The sequence below is a fragment of the Epinephelus lanceolatus genome, chromosome 22 (assembly GCF_041903045.1).
Source record: "Epinephelus lanceolatus isolate andai-2023 chromosome 22, ASM4190304v1, whole genome shotgun sequence".
Taxonomy (NCBI): domain Eukaryota; kingdom Metazoa; phylum Chordata; class Actinopteri; order Perciformes; family Serranidae; genus Epinephelus; species Epinephelus lanceolatus.
In genome coordinates this window covers 37,683,496-37,705,340 of record NC_135755.1, presented here as the reverse complement: position 1 = coordinate 37,705,340, position 21,845 = coordinate 37,683,496, and the positions used below count along the sequence as shown (strand labels likewise).

General features: G+C 42.0%; 1 protein-coding gene across 1 annotated transcript in view; it reads right to left on the bottom strand.

Moving 5' to 3' along the window:
- Positions 1–21,845, bottom strand: part of ablim2 (actin binding LIM protein family, member 2) — a 245,136-nt gene that overhangs the window by 7,091 nt on the left and 216,200 nt on the right. Inside the window, 6 exon segments of the mRNA XM_078164135.1 lie at positions 12,205–12,285; positions 12,407–12,414; positions 14,133–14,193; positions 19,768–19,826; positions 19,954–20,062; positions 20,296–20,333. Coding sequence (XP_078020261.1) covers positions 12,205–12,285; positions 12,407–12,414; positions 14,133–14,193; positions 19,768–19,826; positions 19,954–20,062; positions 20,296–20,333 — 356 coding nt within the window.

Here is a 21,845-nt window from a genome sequence, read left to right as displayed (position 1 = left end):
CCTTAACCTTTGATCTTCGACCACCAAATTCTAATCAGTTTATTCTTCAGTCCAAGTAGACGTTTGTATCAAATTTGAAGAAATTCCCTCAAGGCTTTTTTGAGATATTGCATTGACGAAAATGACATGGATGCAAGGTCACAGTGATCTTATTTGTTGACCACCAAAATCTAATCACTTTATTGTTGAGTACCAGTGAACTTTTGTGCCGAATTTGAAAAAAGAAATCCCTCAAGGTATTCTTGACATATTGTACTCACAAGAATGAGACCAATGAGGTCACATTGACCTTGACCTTTGACCTCCAAAATCTTATCAATTCATCAGTGAATCCAAGTAGATGTTTGTGCTAAATTTGACGAAATTCCCTCAAGTTGTTCTTGAGATATGAGATTCAAGAGAATGATGGTGAAATCATGGTGAACTTGACCTTTGTGCCTTGAAGACCAAAATCTAATCAGGTCATCATTGAGTCAAAGTGAATGTTTGTGCAAAATTTAAAGAACTTCCCTCAAGGCATCCTTGAGATATCACTTTCATGAGAATGAGGCAGACAAGGTCACAGTGACTTTGACCTTTGACCACCAAAAACGAATCAGTTCATTGTTTAGTCAAAGTAGAGATTTATGCCACATTTGAAGAAATTCCTGTTCACAAGAATGGGACATCCATATGTGCGGACATACATAATGCCTCCAGCCATGAATATTGCTGGCAAAGAAGCAAAAAAAAAAAAAAAAAAATCAGGAGCTTTCCCTGAATCCTGTGGCATCATGTCAATTACAGCACAGTAATTGACCTGATGCGATTACCTTTTGTGCAATTTTATTTTTGTGATAAAACCATTGGACCATTGTGTTTATTTGTTACATGCATAGTTTCACAGTAGCATTAGTACAAGAGTCTTTAAGTCAGTGAAATAACTAAGAGTCAGTTACACAGCAATGTCTATATAAAGATTGCAAACTTTAGCTAATATTAGCCACTGTAAACTACTGGTTATGTCAGACCATGTGGAGGGAAAGTGTGCTGATTGTTTTTCAAAAGTTAGATAAAATTACTTTTAGGCCATGTAATTTATTATTTTTGAAGGGCCACAGGATGGCTATGGATATGTACTGTATATGGTAGTATGAGTAGTATGAACTAAGACAATTAGGCTGACTGCATAACCTAGAACCTAGTATGGAGAGAAATATTCTTATCTTTTTTCAGACAGTGCACAAATTTACCCTGCAATCAAATCCAAGTAATGGTATATTTCATGCTTGTTGTGTCTTTTATACTGGTTGCTGCGGTTATTTTATATTGCATGATTTTACATCCATCCATCCATTCCTCTTGAGGGGCACGGGGGGGCTCGTGCCTATCCCAGCTGACATTGGGCGAGAGGCAGGGTACACCCTGGACAGGTCGCCAGACTATCGCAGGGCTGACATGTAGAGACAGACAACCATTCACGCTCACATTCACACCTACAGACAATTTAGAGTCACCAATTAACCAATCCCCAATCTGCATGTCTTTGGGCTGTGGGAGGAACCACGCTGACAGGGGGAGAACATGCAAACTCCACACAGAAGGGCTCCCACACCCGGGATCAAACCAGGAACCCTCTTGCTGTGAGGCAACAGTGCTAACCACCACACCACCGTGCCGCCCCATGGTTTTACATATTGTTTTAAATGATTTATTCCAGTGTTTTATTTGCATGATTTTATTATGAAATTGCATTTGCTTGTTTTAGCAGTTCACCCCAGGACCTGATTACCTCTGTATCAAGGTTGAACACACCAAACTGTATGTCTCAGAAGTTCTTCCAAACCAAACTGCTGCTCAAAAATGCTTCAGTCTTTCAGGTATATGGCACGTTTTATGACTTTACTGATCAGGGTGTGGCCAGATATGCAACATGCTGAGTCAACCCAGTCATAGGCAGATTGTTTTTATACTTCTGCGTCAAATCAACACCGTACCTACGCCGTAGCCTGACATATACAGTACCTCCCTAGAAATGTAACTATGTGTCATGGCAACACAGACCACCTATTTTTGTAAGCTGGAAACTATTTCCTGCAGTGGAAACAAAGCTTTTATTTACTTTAATTTAATAATAATTACGCTTGTGCTAATCTAATCTAATTAAAGCAGCTGTGCGGAACTTTTCGTTTTCGTTGATTATAGCGCCCCTTTGGTCGAAGCAGTATGACACCCACAGCCTGGTGTCGTAAAATTCCGACTGCAGCCGGCAATTACAGCATGCATTTGTTTTGGAGAGCGAGAGGATTAACTAACGTCAGGTCAGTCCAAGTAATTAGTGGAAACAGCAAAATTACTCAGTAAATTCTCCTGTCGTGTTTCTGTTCTGATCTAATCTAATCTGTTGTGTATTTTGAGCTACTAAGGCTACCGTAGTAGTGTGAGCCTCAAGTTATTCTGGGTAATGTAGTAACCGTTGTTGTGCTACTGGAAACAATGAGAAGCAGCCGTGTATGTTTGGTGTAAGGAGGAATAAACAGTTAACAAGTCATCTGCTGAGTCCGCATTATTATGTGAAAAGAATACTCCAACGATTTGGGAGTTATGCCCTTTCTCTATCATTTTCATATTGAGACAACATGATGGATATCTTGGCGCTTGTAGGGAGTCAGTACATCTTGCGCGGAGGGATACACCGGTGAGCAACAGCTGCAGCTGGCTCTGGGACAGGTACGCTAGGTCACTCGGTAAAAGCAAACAAAGAGACGACACGGACGATATTACTCACCCGACTGAAAGCTGTCCATCAGCTCCTGCAGGCCTGGGCATTTTTTCCAGTTCATCTTAGGAACATGAAAAAAAGTTTCAATCACACCAGGATTAGTGATTGCTACAAAGTTTTCACTCCTTGTGCACTCTCTGCAGCGGTTTTCCTCCTGATGATATATCTCCCCAACAATGGTAGCACCGAATCCCATTCTGTGCAGCAAAATGGGAGCGGAGGATTCAGCCTCTCTTCTCGCCCGCTCAGCATCCAACACATGGGAGTTCCTCATCTGTGTACTCCGGCTCAAACAGGTATGGCTCTGGATCTGTGTCCGCTACAAGAAACTCTTCAAAATCACGTTCAGAGTCATCCATTGCAGCTACTATAGTTCAGAGATATCGCTAGGCTAAATAAACAGCTGAGTTTTGTCTGCAAGCTACGTCTGTGCCTGCTCACCGGTTTATCCCTCCGCGGATCACAGCGCAGGACGTACTGACCCCCTGTAAGCACAATGCTAACCGCTGAGACCCAGCCACTGGATGTACAGACACAAAAAAGATATCGATCATGTTGTCTCAATATGAAAATGATAGAGAAAGGGCATAACTCCCAAATCGTTGGAGTATTCTTTTATGTGAAGATACACAGTGAAGACATAACATAATCCTAACACAGCAAAGCTGTTACCTGCAGCCTTCGCTTGCAAAGCTAACGCTACTAACGTTAGGTCAGTCCAAGTAATTAGTGGAAACATGCTAACATGCTAACGTTACACACAAATTAAAGACCTGTTTATAAATGTTCTGGTGTAGCTCTGAATTTCTTATAAACTGAGGAGAACTGCCTGCTGTATATTTGTGTTCATGGTCACAGTCACAGATAATTTTAGATGATGCTCCAGGTCCGCCATGACATCAAAAGTACAACCAAGTCCTCATAGATACATCTCTGGTAAAAATGTTAGGCGTTATGTGTTCAGCAATGCCCGTTGCGTACTGCTTACTCGAAGAACACTGTAAACACGGCTCCTTCTTCTTCTGTGGTTTAATCGCTGCGGGCTGCTGCGGGCGAGCAGAATCACTTCCGCCTCGGGTGCCGTATTCTGGTTTGCTGACTTCCGCTGTGTGTCCCACCCGAGCGAGGCTACGCTAAATAGCCATATAGAGAAAGGCTTTTTTGTCGCTGTTGGGTTCAAATAAATACCCGGATCTTCAAGGGGGGGTGATACGAACTAGGGGCAGTTTTATTAATGGTAAAAAGTTCCGCACAGCTGCTTTAACTTAACTTTACAGCACTTCACAGAAACCTCCACTGCCGACTAGTGTTTTGAGGGTGTAACTGGAGAGCGACACACACACAAAAACGCACAAGTATAAATGCTCAAAACAGCATAGGCCACGTGTGTAGGTTATCACGTAGGGTCTGCCACACAAGTATAAATCCCCCTTTACATCAAAGTCGTCGAATACCAGCGCTTGGTCGATGAATTCTGGCGTCAGACACTGAAGAAAAACGCTGTCCTTTCATATTGGAATGATACAGTGCCAGTCGCCGTAATTGTTTAATGGTGCCTGGCAGCCTCAGGGGGAAACACAACAGGACAACAACAACTTTCACCCAGGAGGCTGGTATTCACTTCTTTTATGAATGTAAAGCCAAACCCTATTCTTTTTTCTAAACCTAACCACGTGTGTGTGTGTTGGCTAAACTTAACCATGTGTGTTTGTTGTTGGAGGAAACAAACATCAATTTCCAATGTTGTACCAAAGTAGTGCATTTATTACAAGAGACTGTATGCAAACTGTACATTTCCTGTGAAAACAGAAGTGTATTTTGAAAACAGACAATGCATGAAACAGGCTGAAGTTGACACGGTGTCAATGACCAACACACCCAGGGTACCACGTCATATGTCAACGTGGAAAGTCCATGACCAAAAGTCATTATGTGTCGAGGTCTGAGTGAGAATGTGTTGACTGAGTTCAAACCCAAAGACAGAACTTGAACAGCCAACCTGTTCTCATCCCAACTCATCAAATATTGCCACTTTGTCAGTGGACCTACATGTAAAATATGACAGGCTAGGTACAATCCTGCATCAGTTTTGGACATTCAGAGATGCGTGTCAATTTACACTTGTTACATGCAATGTGTCACTTCAAAATACGCTTCCCCTTTCACAGGAAATGTACAGTTTCTACTCGATACATGCATACAGTCTTTTTTAAAGTAAATGTACATTGTTAAAACACTTTGTTTTTAGATTTATCTCCTTAAGTTTAGGCCACAAAAGGCCATGGTTAGGTTTAGAAAAAACATGGTGTGGCTTAAAACGAGTATGGCTGTTACTAACGTTGTTTCACATCACCTGACATACATCATGTGACATTACATCATGTGACATGTGTCACTAGCATAGCATGCTAAACATACTAGCACACTATGTTATTAAAATAACTCCATCGGCTTTTGGTTTCACATGAGGAACCAACAGTGGTTAACTTGGTGAGACCATCCTGATGACATGAGCTCAACATTCTGTTTCACTCTCTGTATCAGTCTGGACTCTGTGCAGCTCCAAACATTTCAGTGGGCGGGAGTACTCGTTTTGACAGACAAACTCCTTCAGCCAATCAGTGTTACATAAGAACGCAAAAACATCTTTTCCTCTGAGAAACTCCGGCGGGTGCATAAGCTTGTTCTTGTTTAATTGCTGTTATTGATTCTACTTCTGCAATAACTTCAGTTATTGTTGTGTTTATTCTGCTAACGTTAGAGTTAGCGCTTGTTGCTTTGAGAGCCACCATTACTGTTCTGAAAGCTGCGACCTGCATTTTACATCATCAACTACAACAAAGTCCCTGATTGGTTGCTTTCATTGTTAACCATGGTGCGGATCCCTGGGCCCTATTTCAGAAAGCAGGCTCAACAAACTCTGAGCCTAATCCCGATCTCTGAGTTGACTTAGCTGGAGCTGAGAAACTCTGAGTTTTTGGTTTCAGAACAGGGGTCCGTTTCACAAAGCAGGTTTAGTGAAAACTCAGAGTCTGTTAACCCTGAAATGAGGGAAACTCTGAGTTTTCCTTTTCAAAAAGGGAGGTAACTCAAACCAGAGAAAGTGGGGTAACTCTAGCCTGTTTCAGAGAGAGAGGTAACTTAAGCTCTCGGTCAGTTACCGTAGTAACAGACTCTATGAACCTAACCTGGTCGGGACCAGGTTTTTCTCAATGAACCTCGAGTTTCTCTCTGTCTCCGCCCTCTTTCAGAGCCACACACTCCATTTGATTTCCTCATTCATTCAGTCAGCAGGCGAGTTTTGGCATAGCCTTGTTCTGCCGTCTGTCATTTAAAAAAATAATTAAAAAAATCAGAGTCAGTATATTAGAAATCCATTAGGCACAGTAGGTGGTGACTTTTTTCACTAACATGGCATGTCCTTTTGATAACGATCCCGTGGATGAAGGTGCAGCATTACTGCGCAGAGAATTAAATATTCGTCGGGAGATGGTTATCAGACTGCGCATAGATGTTCTAGCATTTCCAGACAATTATCTTTTTGAGAGGTACCGTTTCACGTCACAGTCCATCATCTACATACACAACCTAATCCGTCCTTACATTTGCAACATTACCAATGGTAGTCATGCTCTCACATCCCAGCAGATATTGTGTGCTGCGTTTCTTTGCAAACAGAAGTTTTTTGTACAATGTCGGAGATGCTGAGCACTTGAGTAAGGCAACTGTATGCAGGGCGGTCAGAAAACTGCTGCCAAGTGCGCTTCTCCCCCGTGGGATTGCACCTAAATGAAATAAATTAATAGGCTACCATTCAAGCAGTTTTCCCCTGTAATATTATTGTGATTGCAAAGGACTACATTTAAACTCACGCACTGACCCGAGCAGCAATGTTGTCCCACGCTGTCTCCCTCTCTTTTGCAGCTGCAGCGGTGTTGCACTTCTTTTTGAAAACATGTGCAAACTCGCCGTATGAGCGCATTAAGATTTCTAATTCTAGTGGAGTGAAAAACGCAGCCCTCCTCTTCCCCATTGCCATGGTGACTTGTCAAATCGGGGCTCCATTGATGCTGGCTTTTTATAGTTGTGGTGCACGCGCTTAACTCCAGGTGAAACTACTCCGAGTTGATTAAACTGATTCAAATCAGCTGTTCTGGAACCGGAAACTCAGAATTTCCTATCTCAGAGTAGATCAATCCAGAGTTCAGGATCAGACTCAGAGTTTGTTGAACCTGCTTTGTGAAACAGACCCCAGCTGATCAGAATCGGTTCAATCAACTCTGAGTATGTTCAGCCTGAGGGAAGCACATTTACAGTGAGCACCAAAAGACATCATCACTGGAGTACAGATAACCTGATTTTCAGTGGCAGAAAGTGGAGTTAAAAGCAGAGCCACTTATTCCATTGGAGATTTTGCCCCATAATATTCTTCTTTGATAATCCTTCCTGCCCAGGGAAAACCACAAAACGGGCGCAAGTCTGTTCAGAGCCAGAGTCACTTTTCTTATGGCCGGACATACTGTTGCCTTGCTGATGTGTTCAGTGTCTCTGATGTTATAAAGAACACTGCCACTGCTGAAGAATCAAAGGGCAATACATAAAATTTGCTCTGATAATAATGTAAATCCAGGATGTGAATATTTGTTATATCTGTGTGGAACAGATTGTTAAGATAAAGAGTGTGAGGTGTAATTGCATCTTTCATATAGACACTCCTCTGGGGAGAAATCCAAATGGGGTTTAATCACCATGTCCTTATGCAACAACCTCTGAATAAACTGTGCCTCAACATCCACGACTTTATTCAGAAAAGGACACGCCATGTTTCTCCTTCCTGCAACACGCTCAGCAGGCGATCACCCTTTGGCTTACATGAAGCAAACCTGCGAGCCAGCAGGTTTGCTTTACAAAGTATGTTGCCATAGTTACTGACTCAGGGTTACGCTGAACTGGCTTTGTGAAACGGAAAACTTAGAGTTTCCCTCATCTCAAGCTTAAAATACTCAGAGTTTTCACTAATCCTGCTTTCTGAAATAGGGCCCTGGTTGGCCCTGATTGGATTGCTGGAAAGTGCTTAGGGTGACACCAAGTCTAGACTAATACAGAGAGCAAAACAGAATGTTGAGCTCATGTCATCAGGATGGTCTTACCAGGCTAAACAGCAGGCTCCCGGGTGAGAGTCTGGACTTAGATTGACCCATCCACCTCCCCTCCTGCCCACCCCACATGGACTTTCTCGCTCTTTATACTACAGTTGTTGCTGTGTCAGAAACTGCCACTGCCCAGTGCATATTATAATGCTGTGAAGGGTGCCTCTGTGTGACAGTTTCTGACACCGAGTTCGACTGACAAAACTGTAATATTTGGTCGTCTGCAATAGTAGTGCTTTGGTGTCCCAAGTGATCTTTTGTGCCTGATGTAGCCTTTTGGAGCATCCATATTGTAAATTATATAGCTTACAGGATAAATCGCTGAATGATCATCAGTCATTTGAATGTTATCATCAAAGTTTACAGACATGTTACATGAGGAATGTCTTTGAACCAGCAATTTGGGCAGCACAAGCACTTTAGAATTTAAATGGGGCTATAATCATGTGAAACTTAATTTGAGACTATGTTACTGAATAAAGTGTTTCCTGATTTTAACTGAAGAAACTTATTGAAAATTCAGATTCTCTAAATGGGTGGTGTAAGAGTAACAGCTGCAGAAAATGACTTATTACAGGACATTAAATTCAATTGTACTTCATTTTCTATTTCAAGACATGAACCTTGGTGTGAAGACCAAGTCCTCACACCAAGGTATTGGATGGGACCGAGGATAGTGCTCTGTGTAGGCCTAATTGGGGACCAAACCTAAACTGATGCCACAGATTTGAAAGAACACTATCAGTGTACTGTGACATTAGGATTGCAATTCAATCAAACTAAAGGCTTCAAACAAACTGGGTTGTATAAGGTGTTGTCCAACCAAATCTAAAGCCAAAAGTGTTCAGATGTGTTCCAAATGGCTACACTCAAGGTGGGAGCAAAAACTATAAAAATGAGAGGCATCATAAAATATGCTGGTGCCACTATACACTTCCTATTGTCTAAAGCCACAATCACACAGAAAGTGTTTTAGCAGCTGCAGGTGTCTTTTTGTAATTGTTTTTAATGAGAGTGAAGGTTTTTGTAATTGTTTTAATGAGAATAAAGCTTGCTCGCCGTTTTTGTGCTGCTACGTGCCTCGCATTCCTGTACTCTAGGCACCTGACACTTTTGCCAGAGCACTCTGAACTCCTCCAGCTGAAAAAACTTCAACTAAGCCCACATCATCTATGCTTTTTTCCCCATTGTCCAATCAGACGGCCTTCTGTGGTGGTCACGATAAATTTACAGTTGGTAAACAATAGAGGAGAAACTGGTGGTGCTCAGTTGCTCAGCAGGACAACTCCTTGTAGTTAGTATTAATTTTTGGTATGTTAGGCCCGACGGTAGGCAGCAGGTTCTCAAACTGCCCCCGAGTCATCCTAAAATACGCCTGGAAACAGCCATCGTGGAGGCAAAGCTCCTGATCCCCCCTCTTTTTTAGGGTCTCATGTACCCAAACAGATCTCTGTTTCCCTGTGCCTGACAAACTATTTGCTGACAGCCTCTCATTCTCAGCCAGAGCTATAGCAAGTACCCTCTGCCTGACAATTTTGGAAACTAGACACTAATTACTGTCAAATAAATATATACATGGTAGATTGAATACATGGGAAGATTAGGGTAAGGAGGTGATAGGGTGGTTGCCTGGCATTCGATGAAAAAAAAAAAAAACAGTGTGGTGTGCCTAAGAAAGCAAGGTGAGCCTTGAGGACACAGTAACCAGCACTCTCTAGCCTTCTTCTAAAACACACTGCTACCTACTGACAGCAAATTATTTTCTAGCTCATTTTCATTTTGTGCTGAACTTGAGTACCATCAGTTTTTCTTCCTTTGATACACTTTTATTAATTACCACTTGAAAATATAATATTGTCACGGTGGGGCAGCGGTTAGCATTGTTGCCTCACAACAAGTGGGTTTCTAGTTCGAACCAGTGGTGGGGGGGTTCGAACCGTGTCAGTGTGGGTTTTCTCCGTGTAATCTGGCTTCCTCCCACAATCCAAAAACATGCAGGTTAATTGGTGACTCTAAATTGCCCGTAGGTGTGAACGTGTCAGCCCTGCGATAGTCTGGCAACCTGTCCAGGGTGTACCTCGCCTCTTGCCCAATGTCAGCTGGGATAGGCTCCAGCCCCCCCGTGAACCCCACCAGGATAAGCGGTTATGGAAATGAATGAATGAATGAATGAATAAATGAAAATATCAAATCTAAGCTGAACTAATATGAAATCACAGCTGAATCTAACTACTGAATCAGCATTGAATTGTAATGGCAAAAGTTCAGTCAGGAAGACAATACTTCTCATGCTCAAGCAGTACATTTTCTTTCCAACTCTGCCATTAAAACCTCACACGCATGCCTACTCACTATCTCTAGGTGCCATTGTCTGGGGCTGTCAATTGAGTCATCAGTGGTTCTTCAGCTGATTCACAATTAACCAATAGCACAGCGACACACCTTCTCTCTTAGCCTATCGTCTTACTACTTCTCATTTGAAATATGGTTCTGTCTCTGCTGTGGTTCTTTCTTTCTTTCTTTCTTTGTAGTTCTGCAGTCATGCGCACCCTCCACCTCCCCATCACCATCTAGGCTTTACAGATTCATCCTTCTCATCCACCTCAACAGTCAGCAGCCTCAAACTCATCAGACACCACCACCACCAGGGTCTGGACTCCATGGGGTGATACATCTTGCTGCCACTCAGATGTCCCTTGATCACAAAATATCTCCCTCTGGTATCCAAGCACCAAAGACTTCTGTCAAATCTAAATCAGCACAAATCATCTGTTAATATGTACACTCATTCTGTGTAAAATATTAGCTTACTTCATTATTCTGTCTCTGCTGATATAAATGTATCTGTATGTTTCTTTATGTATTTAGATATTCATCATATCATCTGAGGAGAGATTCACACAGAGGCTGTAGCATGATTTTCAAAATAAAGAGGTCCACACATCCCATGACACATGACATTCTTTTACCAGCCACACGATAAGTCTGTAACATGTTCATTTGTTCATGTTAATTTATTCATTTAACTGGTCTATTCAATTTTCTGCCAACTTTATCCTCCAACATGATATTCTAAATGCAATTTCAAAGATTTCACCACACTGTCAGAAATATAATTCTGGTTGAGAAACATTGTTTTTTTCTCTAAGAAAAGTCTAAGTTAAAGATATTGAGTCCTACAACATAATTTGTGCCGAAGTGTAGAATGTGAACTTAACATGACGTAGGTGTAACTGCTAGCAATGAATACCCAGCCTGTGGAAAGATATCAAACCTTAGTAGTTTCTACTATTCTAGTTTCTACTATAACTAGCGGGCCCAATAGTGGGGCAGCTATTTAGATTCAGTCTTGAGATGAAAACGCTTATTAGTTTTAGTCACATTTCAGTAATTTTTATGCTTCATAGTTTTAGTCGACAAAAATTCAACGTTTTAGTCAACCTTTAGTCATTATGTTTTCTATATGTTTTTTAATCTTTAAACTAATCCAGTGAGGCTAATTCATATATCAGAAATTAGAATCAAGGTGACAATTTCTTCACACTTGCAAATTGTCATTTCTGCAGCAGTTTTTGTCAGGTTTAAGGAGGGATTTATGATTTATACTTACCGATCATTATTTGAAAAGCTCAACATATCTCTATTTATGTTCTCAAATAAATGATCGAAGACAACTAGGATTTGTACCAAGCTTCATTGTAAACTCTGACTTATACATCTCACTGTTAAGAAACAGAAAAAAAATTGATTAAAGCCTGAATTCTTTCTTAATCTGCAGCATGTTAGTTTGAAGGTTTGAACACATGTCCTCTCACAGACTTGGTGATTAAAACTAGACTTTCATCTCTGTCAGAGAAAACTGATCAGACTTCAGACTGTTTACTTACAGTACAGCTACACTCACAGACAACTAAGCCTCCTAGCTGCCTGTCAAACAGCATCAAACTATAAACCTTCCCCAGTCTGGACTCTGGAGTCCTGCAAGGATCAGCTGTGAAGTCAGGCAGCCAGTAGCAAAACATCCTGGCACTGACTATTGACTGAGTTTGCCAGCCTGTTGCTCATGTGAAGTTGTGAAGAAGTTCACAATTTAGCCTCCAGCAGTAATAATATTGCCACATTTATAAAATTGGAGATTGCACTTCTCTGAGCCTTTTATCCTGTGTGGCTTAGCCGTCTGACCCAAAATACACCATTCTGATTGTAAGTCAGTTCAACATTTCTCTGACTTTTTAATGACTTGTGGTTAGAGGGGAGAAACAACAGAGTAGGAACAACAAGATGCGAGCTTACCTCCAGTCTGGTGCGATCCACTTCTCTGGGAAGCTTCACTTTCACTCTATGCGTCACTGCCAGGAGTTCATAAGGGTAGATCTGGCACACACAAAGTAAGCATTGTGGGAGATTTGTTATGCAATACATTTATAATCCAATGTTTAAACAAAGCTGCCAAGCATATTATTTGTAAAGTATTAACAAATTAAGGAAATCTTACCTTGTATTCTGAATGGGAGGAAAAGAGAGAGAAAGAGAGAATGAATCTGGTGGAATAGCAGACCTATAAAAAAACTACCAAAACAGAGCCTGAAAATAAATGACACCTTGTGGACTCAAATCTCCTCAGAAATATTGGTTTCACGGAGTCAAAAGCATAAGCATTACACACACACACACACACACACACACACACACACACACCGAGTTACGAGGTTGGCATTCTGTCATCCTGTGTTGGCTGTTTGCCTCAGAAATAGCCAACACTGAACACACACACACTTGTAAACATATGCCAATAATTGTGCAGCTGGAAAAATGACATCACCTCTCTCCATTGTTACCTCCAGTACTGTAACTAATCTGGAGCCAGAGCTGCAAGGCTCTGCAATATATTCAGGGATTGTAAACTACCCTTAGATCTGTGATTAAGGGATTGATGACGTGGACATTTTCACATTTTATGGTTTAGGAATTCAGCTGATACTTTTATCTGAAGGGAAGGCTTCTCTTTTGGGGATTGAGCCTGTGACCTATGGTAACAAGATAGGTGTGAAGTTATTTTGGGGTTCAAGCTACCAGATGGAAAAGCCCCATTCATTTTCTGCATAGACGACACTAGCTGACTGACATATGAGCACTTCCGAGATTTGGAAGGACATGAAACCCTCCCGGTTGAATCATCAGAACAAAGGATGAGAAACTGTCAAAATACCTGGTTCTTTGAGTAAACTAGAATTACCGCCCTGCAGTTGTATGCCTCCGCGCACCAGTCAAGTTTCTCTTACAATTAACATCCATGTCTGTCAAAACATGGATGCTTCACACACACATCTTCCCCCTGACAGCACAGAAGATCTATACAATCAACATAGTTTCAAGGTGGACACCAAAGATTAGTGTCACCAATTCAGTATCTGACCAAATGTCTCCCTTTCTGTTCCTGAGGTATGACATTGAATAATGGCCAGAAAACTGTTTTATGCTGAACATTATGTCAAAATGAAGTTGACCTTTGACCTTTTGGATATTAAGTGTCATCACTTCATTATTCTATCCTATTAGACATTTGTGTTAAGTTTTGTCATAATTAGCATATAAATTCTTGAGTTGTGGCCAAAAACATTGAGATCTCACCTTTGACCACAAAATTCGAATCAGTTAATTCTTCAGCCCAAGTGAACATTTGTGCCTAATTTCAAGAAATTCCCTCAAGCTGGTAAAGACCAGCTGAAGAAAGACAAAAAAAAAAAAAAAAAAAAAACAGGCATCAGATGAGGCTTTTCTGGCTGACTGCAGTCAGCTTCCCATCCTGCTGATATCAGGGGCTTTTTGACTTTAGCCTGTTCTCCAGCAGTGAAACACATGATCAGATGGATTAAGGTTCAGTGACTGACATATAACTGCATCCTCCAAGGTATGTTTACTGTCCCAAAAAAGCTACAAGACCGACACAGTTAGCCAAAATGTTATTGTAAACACCCACAGTCCCAAAGCTTGAAGAAAGACAATACCATCAGAGATTGTCTCATTTCAAATCCAGAGTGCTGGAGTAGAGCCAAAAGGATAAAGTCTTACCATCCAAATATCTGCACAGTGCATTGTATGTATTTTCAGTGTTTAATTGATGCACTCATCAACACTGAAAAAAGCTTGCAAACACTAACATTAAGAGAAACAGAACTAATAGAAGGAGATGAACATGGTGCATTGATTTTCATTCTCACCTCTCATGGCTCCCCAGCTCTGGGAGTCTGGGTCCATTTCATCCTCCACCATCTCAGCAGCCTATGGGAACACAGACGCATGTAAACATAGCCCTGTTAGATCATTATTCAGATGTCCTGCTCCATGCTGCCAAGAACACTGCTGGTCTTAATCAAAACCAGGGTTCACCTGAAAGCCCTTTGGTCACTGTTGCTCCCCTTGATTTGGGCCCATTCTTTCAGTGTGTCAAATAGGAGGCATGTGTGGCACATTCTTTTGATAGTTATCTTAAATCACTGAGGGCCCTATTTAAACGATCTGCAGTGCAAGGTCTGTGCATAGGGCATAGGGCAAGTGCATTTAGACTTTGCAAGTTAAACGGTACACAATCTGGGCATAAATTAAGGTGCAAGGGGCAAAGGGATTGCATTTAGTCCCTTAAAGGTGGAATCTATTATTCTGGAAAAAGACTGATGACAATTGAACTCAAAACCCAAACAAACACACATGCTCCTTCAGAAGCTCTGCCTCCCAAATTCATGGATGTGCATTGCCAAGGCAACAACAGTAACAACTGGATGAGCCAGTGAGCAAATGTAAGTTTGTGTCTCTGTAGACCAAAGACTTTGAAAGGCCAAGGTGCTAACTGTCAGTCATTTTTTAATTTGGCCAATCGGAGTCTTACAATCCCCTGTCACTCAAAGACTTATTTTAGCAATATGCTGCCCGAACCGGCTGGACACTCTTTCAGCCCTTGGTAGTTTTCAGCCTTTCGTGTTGCTTCTTCCTGATGTTGCTGTTGCTTGGAATTGCTACATCTATCGCCACTGCAGTCTTCTGTTGTTTGTCCATCAACACACTGTCCGGTTTCTTAGCCATCACCAGTTTGTCAGTCTAAATCTGGAAGTCCCACAGGTCGCTCGGCCATTCTCAACCACCTTAGGAGGTGTCCATTCTGTCCATTCCATTCTGACCCTGGGACTTTCCGGCCCATACTCAGTGCAGATCTTCTTGTACACTGTGCCAGCCACTTGGTTATGGTGGTCCATGTACGCTGTTCCTGCCTGCATCTTGCACCCTGCTATTATGTGCTCAACTATCTCAGGAGCATCTTTGCACAGCCTGCACCTGGGGTCCTGTCTGGTGTGGTAAACCCCTGCTTCTATTGATCTTGTACTAAGTGCCTGTTCCTGTACTGCCATGATTTGTGCTTCTTTGCTGTCTTTCAGTCCAGCCTTTTGCAGCTACTGGTAGGATTTCTTGATATCAGCCACTTCTTCAATCTGTCAGAGGTACATGCCATGCAGGGGCTTGTCTTTCCATGATGGTTCGTCCTTGTCTTCTGCATTCTTGGGTTTCTGCTGCCTGAAGTGTTCACTTAGCAGCTCATCTTTGGGGGCCATCTTCCTAATGTATTCCTAGATCTTGGTTGTTTCGTCCTGAACATCTGCAATGCTGCCCTCTGGTGGTTCAACCCCCTTGGTTCTGGTTGTCTTCTCTCTCTTGGACACCATCTGACCACACTTATCTATTCCAAATGACATCCCAATGTTATTGCTGTAGATCCTGGTGGGGTGGATCAGTGAGTTGATGTCTCGCTCACTCCTGGCATACAGCTTGATGTCATCCATGTAGAGGAGCTGACAGATGGACCTGCATTTGTATAGCACCTTTCTAGTCATCTAGTGACCACTCAAAGCGCTTTTTACACTACCACACATTCACCCATTCACACACACATTCATACACTGGTGGCCGAGGCTACCATACAAGGTGCCACCTGCTACTCAGTTTTAACACACTCGGAACAGCCATCGGGAGCAAGTTGGGGTTCAGTATCTTGCTCAAGGATACTTCGACATGCAGTCTGGAGGAGCCCGGGATCGAACCGCTGATCTTTTGATTGATGGACGACCCGCTCTACCTCTGAGCCACAGCCGAGGCAGATGGTTGCTCCACTTCGGAACCAGTGTCCGTAGCCACTATATTTTATTCCAAGCATTCCAGTATCCATGTGTGTGGCATTGAGTTGTAGGCTTTCTTGTTGTCAATCCAGGTGGTGCACAGGTTGATCTGCCTGGTCTTGCAGTCTTGGGTGACTGCTCTATTGACCAGTAGCTGGTGCTTGGCTCCCCTGGTATTACTACCAATTCCTTTCTGGGCCTTGCTCATGTATTGTGCCATGTGCCTATTTATCTTAGCCACTGTGATGCCTGAGAGGAGCTTCCATGTTGTACAGAGGCAAGCTATTGGCCAGTAGTTGGATGGGGCCACGCCCTTCTGGGGATCCTTCATGATCAAGATTGTCCATCTCTGGGTGATCCATTCTGGATGGATCCCATCCATCAGCAGCTGGTTTATTTGTGCTGCCAGGCATTCCTGGAGTGCAGTTACTTTCTTTAGCCAGTAGGTGTGGATCATGTCAGGGCCCAGCACTGTCCAGCTCTTCATACCCGATACTCTTTCTTGGATGTCTGCTGTTGTAATGGTAACTGGCCTCCTTCTCCCATATGCTCTTCCAGTGTTGTTCAGTTTCAACCCTGTGTGGATCTATTCTCATGTTGTTACCTTGCCCTCATGCTATTACCACTGAGAGTACACTTTGGATGGTCGGTGATGATGACATCCCCACTTTGACCTGTTGGCCTGGCTCCCCCTTGCTGTAGCATGTTTTTTGTACCTCATCAATCTCCAGTTGTAACAGTTGCTGTTTGTGGATGTTGGAACACTGGGCTAGGAGTTGTTTCTTTGTCAGTGTAGATGTTGGGTTTCAAAGCTTCCATACATCCTCTGCTTGTAACCTGTCTCACGGGGTTACTTGTATAGCAGCATTCCAACAATTTCATATTCTCTGCTCTTGTCTATCTAAGTTTTGTTCAAGTAGCCCATTTCTCATCAGAATGCCCCGGTTTCCCAACACCTGACGTAAACCTGGTTGGCCCGGGTGATGTTCGAGATGGTACGAGTCACTCATCCTGAGGTAGACTGGCCGCATTAAGAACCTTGCCTAAGGGTTCAGAGTGGATATGTGTTATCTGCCCTAACCAGGATTTGAATCCTGATATTCCACGCCAAAGATAATAGCCTTAACCACTGAGCTATATATATATATGTAAGCAAAACTGTTTTCAAAGCTTTTCATGACCAGTGTGTGTGCCCCTTGTAACTAGTACAGTAGCATGCAGAAGTTTGGGCACCCCTGGTCAAAATTCCTGTTAACTGTGAATAGTTAAGTAAGTAGGAGATAAAGATGGAACATGCTTCTCAACATGTTAAGCAAGATTATTGCTTTATATTTTTTGTACAATTTTAGAGTGAAAAAAATTGAAAGGAGCACCATCCAAAAGTTTGGGCAACCCGAAGACTTTTGACAACTTTTACAAGGGTCTCAGACCTTTATTAGCTTGTTAGGGCTATGACTTGTTCATAATCATCATTAGGAAAGGCCAGGTGATGCAAATCTTTATAAAGCTTTATAAATACTCTGACTCCTGAAACCTTGTCCCAACAATCAGCAACCATGGGCTCCTAAACAGCTGAAGAGCACTCTAAACTAAAATAACTGATGTCCACAAAGCAGGAGAAGGCTATAAGAAGATAGCAAAGTGTCTTCAGGTAGCTGTTTCCTAAGTTTGTAATGTAATTAAGAAATGGCAGTTAACAGGAACTGTGGAGGTCAAGAAAGACCAAGAACATTTTCAGAGAGAGTTGCTCATAGGATTGCTAGAAAGACAAATCAAAATCCCTGTTTGACTGCAAAAGACCTGCAGGAAGATTTAGCAAACTCTGGAGTGGTGGTGTACTGTTCTACTGTACAGTGACACCTATACAAATATGACCTTCATAGGGGAGTCATCAGAAGACAACCTTTCCTGTGTCCTCACCACTGATAATAAGTTAAAAGAACTGAGGACTCTAGTAAGAGCCAAGGGGGCGGACTGCGTGTCTATACGAACAACAACTGGTGCACAAACACCGCCATTATTGATAGACATTGCTCTCCAGACCTAGAGTTGCTGGCAGTTCAATTCAGGCCACGGGAGATGTCTGTTTTTGTTGTCACAGCTGTGTATATCCTACTAGATATTTATGCTAATGCAAGACTCTGCTACATGCTAACAGCAATAAACAATAGGGCGCATATCCCGACAGGGTGTTTATCGTGGTCAGTGAGTTAAATCATGTCAACTGGTTTCTACCGTGCAATGGTAGTTGCACGGTAGAAAGCATTGCATGTGAGTGTGTGCAAACAGTTCTGCTTAAGGAGAGACAACACATTTTGTTGTATCAATTTCAATTCAATTTTATTTATAAAGCCCAATATCACAAATCACAATTTGCCTCAGAGGGCTTTATGGCATATGACATCCCTCTGTCCTTTGGACCCTCATAGCAGATAAGGAAAAACTCCCCAACAAAACCCCTTTAACGGGGGTAAAAAATGTATGCTACATGCAATGACAATAAAGGCATTCTAGTTATCTACTTGTAAAATAGAACTATTTGGACGCAATGAGCAAAGGTATGTTTGGAGAAAAAAGGGTGCAGAATTTCATGGAAAGAACATCTGTCCAACTGTTAAACACGTGGGTGGATCGATCATGCTTTGGGCTTGTGTTGCAGCCAGTGGCACGGGTAACATTTCACAGGTAGAGCGAAGAATGGATTCAGTTAAATTCCAGTAAATTCTGGAAGGAAACTTCACACTATCTGTAAAAAAGCTGAAGATGAAGAGAGGATGGCCTCTACAACAGGACAATAATCCTAAACACACCTCCAAATCCACAATGGACTACCTCAAGAGGCGCAAACTGAAGGTTTTGCCATGTCCCTCACAGTACCCCAACGTAATCATCATTAAAAATCTGTGGCTAGACCTCAAAAGAGCAGTGCATGCAAGACGGCCCAAGATCTCACAGAACTAGAGGCCTTTTGCAGAAAGAATGGGTGAAAATCCCCCAAACAAGAATTGAAAGACTCTTACTCTCACTCTTACTCTTATTCTCACTACTAAATACTGAACATGCAGGGTGCCCAAATTTTTTGCTTCAGGCCCCTATCCTTTTTTTCTTATTTTGAGATTGAGTAAGAGATAACAAAGTTAATCTTCCTTAAAATTTTGAAGAAATATGTCATCTTTAACTTTGTGCCTTTTGGCGATCAGTTTATCTTCTGCTTACCTTACTATTCACAGTAGACGAAATTTTGACCAGGGGTGCCCAAACTAAAACTTAATTGGACATAAAAACAAAGGAAAATGGTATGATATTACCAAAATTATGTGCTGTAAAAACCCTTCAAAGTTGACCCACTTCTCTACTTGCTAACTGTGTTAACCAGGGGAACACTGAAAGGTGGGCGCTACACTTTTGCAGTGGTAACATACACAAATGCACTAACATGCACAAGCAGCCAGACCGGCTTACCACAACAAACCACAGAGAAGCCAGGGTCACAACACACACAGAGGGAGTGTGACTTCATTCTCTGTTCATGATATACCAATACTCCATTAAATCTTTACACAGAAATAGTGCCATTGTATTAATGCTATAGTACTGCATTACTGCACTACTGAATACTGCATACAGAACCTTTAAGTACATGCTCATGTCCTACTACACTATGTGCTGGCACACAGATTTAGCAGCTCACCTTGTAGATGCCATTCCTTCCATAGCCAGGTAAGGATGCAGACTTATTGTAGGGGAAATCTGCCAAAATTAAAAAAAAATTAAAAATCTATATCCATTTTCATTTCATGCTTAAGTTTCCTGTCAATATCTATATTGTTTGATTCATGTCACCCACACCTGGCTGAAGTTGTGATTTGCTACTCACTGGGCTGGGAGGTGTCAGTGGGAAGACTGCAGGTGGATTTGCGGGGGTCCAGGTCTTCTGGACCGACCTGTCCATCAATATCACTCTTTAAGATCATCCAACTGGTCCTCTACATAGAGAGCAAGAGAGAGAGAGAGAGAGAGAGAGAGAGAGAGAGAGAGAGAGGGACAGGCAGACAGAAATATGGAAAGAAATGATGGATGATGGTAAAGTATGAGTTAGTTAATTAGTAAATGGATGTACAGTATTTGTAAAGTTTGAAAGTTACTTGAGAAGAGACATAAAGAAACACACATGTGCGCACACACACACACACACACACACACACACACACAGACCCACCTTGCTATCCTCCCCATCCTGCCAGGAAGTTCTAGAAGCTGTAAAACAGTCAGATGTTAATGTGCTGGATCATCTGCCTGTACTGTACTGCACTATTAACTTGACAGTACTGTAAATCACCCCTGAACCATGACATCATCAGCTGCAGATGCTATCTACGGGGAGCTGGATGAATAGCAGTCACTAACATTTGTATAAACACTGTACTTTGAGAGATGCACTGACATTTTGGGAGTCTGAGCCATTTCTCACAGAGCAAGATATCTAAACAACTACAGTCCTGATTACAGCGTACAGGTAAGGATATCCATGGTCCCATGAGTATAACTGCAAGTGATCTGAACCCCTGGCCCTAGTAAAGACTTCTTCTTGACAAATATTTTGATCCATGGCACTCTGTGTTGATAAAAATGGCTAGATTTCCATTAAATTTGAATATTAATGGTTCCCATAGGATAAAACCAATTATTGGGTGACCTCCTGTCCTTTTCTCTGCTGCTACCATCATTCCAAAGTTTCCACTTGTACTCAAGATATACATTTAAACTGAAATAGGAAATTACTATAAAACTGATTTTTTTTTTTTAAACCTGACTACTGACATGTAGGGGTGGGATTCACCTGAGGACCCACAATACAATGTTATCATGATACTCAGGTCACTATACAATATTATTGCGATATTAAATGTATTGTGATATGTTGAGTATTGCAGGAAAATATATTGTGATATATTACCTTTTTTTCCAAATCCAAATTAGGAAAACTTTGTAAACATAGGTTTTATTTAATAAGATAAAGTTTTCAGACTATTCATCTTACTTTAATCATTTTTATTGCAGCACAATGTGATGCAAAGCAGACAGACTGACAAACAGTGTCATACACTGCATACACCTGACAAACTTTATGATGTAATTTGAGGTGTACTTTGCAGACCAGCCGTGAGTAAGCAGCATGAGCAACATTGGGCTCAGTACACACCCCTGAGGTGAACCTGTGCTCACTGTAATGGTGGATGATGTCTTGCTGCCAATTCTGACCATCTGCTGTCTCTTTGTAAGAAAGTCCATGACCTAAATGCAGGTGCCAGTGTCTACGCTTAGCAGCTGCAGTTTGTCCACCAACTGTTGTGGCAAAATTGTATTAAATGCCGAACTGAAGTCGATGAGTAGGATCCTGGTGTTCTTAGCCTCCAGGTGAGTCAAGGTGAGGTGGACCAGGGTGTATATGGCGTCCTCTGTAGACCAGTTTGCCCTATAATGGCATTTTATGGGGATATAATGTACTCCATGACAAGCCCCTAAAAGCACTTCATTGCTACTGAGGTGAGGGCTACAGGGCGATAGTTATTTAGACAGTCAGGGTTGGCTTTTTTGGGCACGGGGACAATGGTGGCACTCTTAAAACAGGAAGGCACTACAGCCTGGCAGAGAGAGTTAAAATGCCAGTGAAGACATATGACACTGCTCGCAAATCGCATGTGTCAAAAATTCCAATATAAGTCCAGATGTTTGATTTAAACGCTGCCGACACGTTTTTGATTTCTT